Below are 5000 nucleotides of genomic sequence, written 5' to 3'. Positions count from 1 at the left end.
CCTCCTCCTCCTCCCACACATTTGCTACCTCTGTTTAGACTGCAGAAGAGGACCACAAGAATCATTACAAACACTGGTTACTTTGCTCGCACGTGAATTCACTATGACTTTTTGACATAAGCTGCAAATTGGAATGCACATGTATAAGCAGTTGAAAAGAGATGTGTGTGTAACCTTCCCATCACAGCACACCTATTTCACCCTTACTCATGAAAATATACGTGTACCTGGGCATAATTTAAGCCTTTCTACATTCCCTTCCTTATCTTGGACCTAAAGCCTTGAATTGTACCCCTCGCAGTATATAAGCTCTGCCTTCAGTGCACTCCTTCAAAAAGCAACTTAAAATGTATGTAATTTTCAGTGATTGGATGCGTGGCCATGTTTCTGCTGTCATGTAATGTTATAATTTTCACTTAGTATTTGTTATTATTATCATCATCATTATTATTATTATTATTATTATTATTATTATTATTATTATTATTATTATTATTATTATTTATTATTATTATTATTATTATTATTATTATTACTACCTACTACTACTACTACTACTACTACTACTACTACTACTACTACTACTACTACTACTACTACTACTACTACTACTACTACTTTCCCGCCATTTATTATTAGAATCTACTGATCTGTTTGGCTCTTTATTGTTACAAAAGATGTGCCCTACTTTGTTTGGCGGGTGTTACCTAATCTGACACTTATTAGTAGGTACATCAAGAATTAATGTCCGGCACCTCACTTCCACTGCTGGCCAAAAACCACTCAGCTCCAGACGGCCTCCTTGCACTCATCCTCCTCCCCCACTCCCCCCTGTGTTTGTAGCTCATTTGGTTAAGGGAAAATAAAATGCTTCAAATGTTTCAAATGTTTCAAATGTTTCCTATTTCTCTTGCTTCTGTTCCCTTCCTATTTTGACGGGCTGGATTTTCTCTCTATTCTCGTCCTCCTCCTCCTCCTCCTCCTCCTCCTCCTCCTCCTCCTCCTCCTCCTCCTCCTCCTCCTCCTCCTCCTCCTCCTGCTGTTTCTCTTTTTCTTCCTATTTTGACTGACTGACTTTCTCTCTGCTACTCTATTCTCGTCCTCTCCTCCTCCTCCTCCTCCTCCTCCTCCTCCTCCTCCAAGTGGACTATTCCTGACGCAGATGCTTAAATGTTTCATCGCCTTAGCCCACACAATCTGCCGTCCTCTCACCTTTATCCCTCCCCAACCTTTCCAGCACACCTGTCGCGGCATACCTGGCCACTCCAACCCTCCCCGGGCACACCTGTAGATACCTGAGTCCCTTTCTGTGGTGCGAGAATTATCTGCTGCCTTTGTGGTTTTCTTTTGTGTGTGTGTGTGTGTGTGTGTGTGTGTGTGTGTGTGTGTGTGTGTGTGTGTGTGTGTGTGTGTGTGTGTGTGTGTGTGTGCGTATGGAGGAATTTGGGATCTGAAAGGGTTGAATTTTTTTGTTCATTTTTGGGTTAGGTTATTTATTTATTTATTTATTTATTTATTTATTTCATTTCTTTTTATTTATTTAATTTTTTTATGGTTCTGATTTTTTTTATTTATTTTTTTGGGGGGTTTATTTTTTTGGGAAGATTATTTTGATTTTTTTGTTTTGAAAATTTTTAGTTTATTTTTTTTGGAGGGATTTTTTTTTAAATTTTGTGTGTTTTTATTTTTATTTATTTTTTGTCATTTTTTAGAGGGATTTTTATATTATATTATTTTTTGAAGGGATTTTTATTTTTATTCATTTATTTTTTTTTTAATTTTTTTGGAAGATTTTTATTGTCTTTTTTTTATATTTTTTTGTTTATTGTTTTTGGATGATTTTATTTATTTTTGTTATTTTTTGGAGAATTTTCATTTATTTTCTGTTAAATTTTTTTGGAGGATTTTTGTTTTTTTTTTCAGTTTTAATTTATTTTTTGGAGGATTTTTTTTTTTTATTTTTATTTTTATTTATAAAATTTTTGGGGAGATTTTTTTAATTTTTTTGTTTTTTTCGTGTTAATTTTTTAAGAGAATTTTTTTATTCATTTATTTTATTTATTTATTTTTTTGGTTTGGCATTTTCTGGTTTATTTATTTATTTATTTTTTTTGTGGAGGGGTTAAGTTTTTTTTAGGTTTATTTATTTAATTTTTTGTTTAATTAATTTTTATAGTATTTTTTATTTTTTTGGCTCGTTTTCTTTTTAATTACAGACTTCATTATATTGTGGGTGTGTTTGTTTGTTGGTTTGTTTGGCGTTTATTTTTACCTTCAAGTGTAAGTCTTCTTTTTTTCTATGTTTGTGTTCTTTTGTGTTGTATTTAATTATTTTCCCTTCTTTTTTTTACTTTCTTTGTATGTTCGTATTGATTTCTCGTTATATTTTCGTAATTTATTTATTTATTTATTTTCTTGAGGCCAAAATTTTGTACGTTTATGATACTGCTGTGTGTGTGTGTGTGTGTGTGTGTGTGTGTGTGTGTAAGATTTAGAGAGAGAGAGAGAGAGAGAGAGAGAGAGAGAGAGAGAGAGAGAGAGAGAGAGAGAGAGAGAGAGAGAGAGAGAGAGAGAGAGTGTGTGTGTGTATACGTGTGTACCTGAATTAATGAGATGACCTGTCTGTCTGTCTCTACCTATAACAATTTTCTTACGTAAATCTTTAGTGTTGGTGCAAAATTCGCGTTAAAAAACTTAATACAGCCTCAAATTGGATATCGATTGTTTACACCTCCACCTCTTGCTCGTAAATTAGGGCGGAGGAGAGGAGAGGAAGGAGGGAAGGAGGGAAGGAAGGAGGGAAGGAAGGTGAAGGAGAAATTATTAGATTAATGAGGATTTGAGTGACGTGAGGCCTGGCTGTGTGTGTGTGTGTGTGTGTGTGTGTGTGTGTGTGTGTGTGTGTGTGTGTGTGTGTGTGGGTCGTGGAAATTAGAGTGCTAGGGAGAAAGACAAATGTGAGTGAGGGGAGTGTGTGTGTGTGTGGGTGCCTTGTGGGTTGATGAGTGGGAGAGGGGAGCGGGGGGTGAGAGACACAAGGGAGAGAGAGAGAGAGAGAGAGAGAGAGAGAGAGAGAGAGAGAGAGAGAGAGAGAGAGAGAGAGAGAGAGAGAGAGAGAGAGAGAGAGAGAGAGAACGTGTGAGGAGGATGTGGAGTAGAGAGAGAGAGAGAGAGAGAGAGAGAGAGAGAGAGAGAGAGAGAGAGAGAGAGAGAGAGAGAGAGAGAGAGAGAGAGAGAGAGAGAGGTGGGCGTGGGTGCTTGCTTAAATCATAATTGTCAAGTCATCTTTGGATAATATGAAAACACACACACACACACACACACACACACACACACACACACACACACACACACACACACACACACACACACACACACACACACACACACACACGGGGAAGTGCTGAATCACGCCCCGCCTCTCTCTCTCTCTCTCTCTCTCTCTCTCTCTCTCTCTCTCTCTCTCTCTCTCTCTCTCTCTCTCTCTCTCTCTCTCTCTCTCTCTCCAGTGACAGGTAGATCAGTCTAGATTAAGTTCTCAAGGCAGTGAGTGAGTGAGCGTGTTGTTGTTGTTGTTGTTGTTGTTGTTGTTGTTGTTGTTGTTGTTGTTGTTGTTGTTGTTATCATCCTTTCTTCCCTTTCTCCCTTTCTTCCTCGTGTCTTCTTTCGTCTGTTCTTCTCGTATGTTTTTGTATTCAGTCCTTTATTTCTTTTTCGTTTTTATCGTTTTACTCATTCATCTTTCTTTTCCCTATCTTTCTTCCTTCCTTCTTCCTTCCTTCCTTCTTTCCTTCTTCTTTCCCCGTCCCCTCCTTCCTTCCTCCTTTCCTTCTCCTTTCTTTCCTTCCTCCCTTTCTTTTCTCCTTCCTTTCTTCCTTCTTCCCTCCATTCTTCCTTTCTCTTAATCTTCTTCCTCCCTTCCTCCCTCCTACCTTTCCCATAAGCTCTTTCATGTCGTGTCTCCACCCAACAAATGCCTACCTTCTATATCTCCCTCCTCCCTTCCCTCCTTCCCTCCCTCCCGCCTCCCTCCCGCCTCCCCTCCCTTAATATCATAGTCCCTCCCTTTAAAATCCCCTTACCTTCTCTCTCTCTCTCTCTCTCTCTCTCTCTCTCTCTCTCTCTCTCTCTCTCTCTCTCTCTCTCTCTCTCTCTCTCTCTCATTTTTTGTTTATTCCCTTCAAATTCCTTCCTTCCTTCTTTTCTTTCTTTTTTCCTTGCTTCTTTGCTTCCTTTTTCTTCTTTCCTTCTTTCCTCTTTCCTTCCTTCTTTTCTTTCTTTTTTCCTTGCTTCTTTGCTTCCTTTTTTTCTTACTTCTTTCCTTCTTTCCTCTTTCCTTCCTTCTTTCCTTTTTTCCTTCCTTCCTTTCTATCTTCCTTCCTTGCTTTCATTCTTCCTTGTTTCCTTCCTTCCATCCGTCCTTTCTCCGTTCATTACTATTTTTTCTTTGACTCATTCATAAAAATTCATGTCTGTCCGTCTGTTTTTTTGTCTGTCTGTCTGTCTGTTTGTCTGTCTGTCTGTCTATCTGTCTGTCTGTCTGTCTGTCTGTTTATCTGTCAGTCCTTCTCTCTCTCTCCCTTCCTCCCTCCCGTTCTCTCCCCTCTCCCTCCTTACTCAATACTCACCCCTTGTTCAATGTACCGTCGCACCATCTTCATCCTGGCTAGAGCGTTCGCCTGCCGCACCATCTGGTCACACATCGCATCGTCACACAGGTCCAGACTGCTGAAGTGACGTGCAGTGCGCCTGAAAACCTTCATAACGTCATCAACCTTCTCCTCTTCACCTACACTCCAGTAATCGTCACTAGGGAGGCTGGGAGAGGCAAGGCTGGGGTTCTCTAGGGTCCCTGGCAATTCGGGGGCCTCTTGTGTTCTTGTGCTTGCGGTTGTCGTGGTGGTGGTGGTCAGTAGGAGAATGAGGAGCCTTGGGAGAAGAGTCTTGTTTGTGGGTCCTCTTATGGTCGGGTGGTGGTGTGGTTTGCTGGTGGTGGTGGG

General features: G+C 39.7%; 1 protein-coding gene across 1 annotated transcript in view; it reads right to left on the bottom strand.

The window, feature by feature from the left end:
• LOC135092188 (uncharacterized) overlaps window positions 1–5000 on the bottom strand; it is a 40349-nt gene that overhangs the window by 16719 nt on the left and 18630 nt on the right. The window contains exon 2 of the mRNA XM_063990482.1: window positions 4629–5000. This exon is cut by the window's right edge and continues 269 nt beyond it. Within this exon, the coding sequence (XP_063846552.1) occupies window positions 4629–4763 (135 nt within the window). The 5' untranslated portion in view covers window positions 4764–5000. The remainder of the gene's footprint in view (window positions 1–4628) is intronic.

This window comes from Scylla paramamosain, chromosome 39, assembly GCF_035594125.1.
Source record: "Scylla paramamosain isolate STU-SP2022 chromosome 39, ASM3559412v1, whole genome shotgun sequence".
Lineage (NCBI taxonomy): Eukaryota > Metazoa > Arthropoda > Malacostraca > Decapoda > Portunidae > Scylla > Scylla paramamosain.
This window is presented reverse-complemented; position numbering and strand designations above follow the sequence as displayed.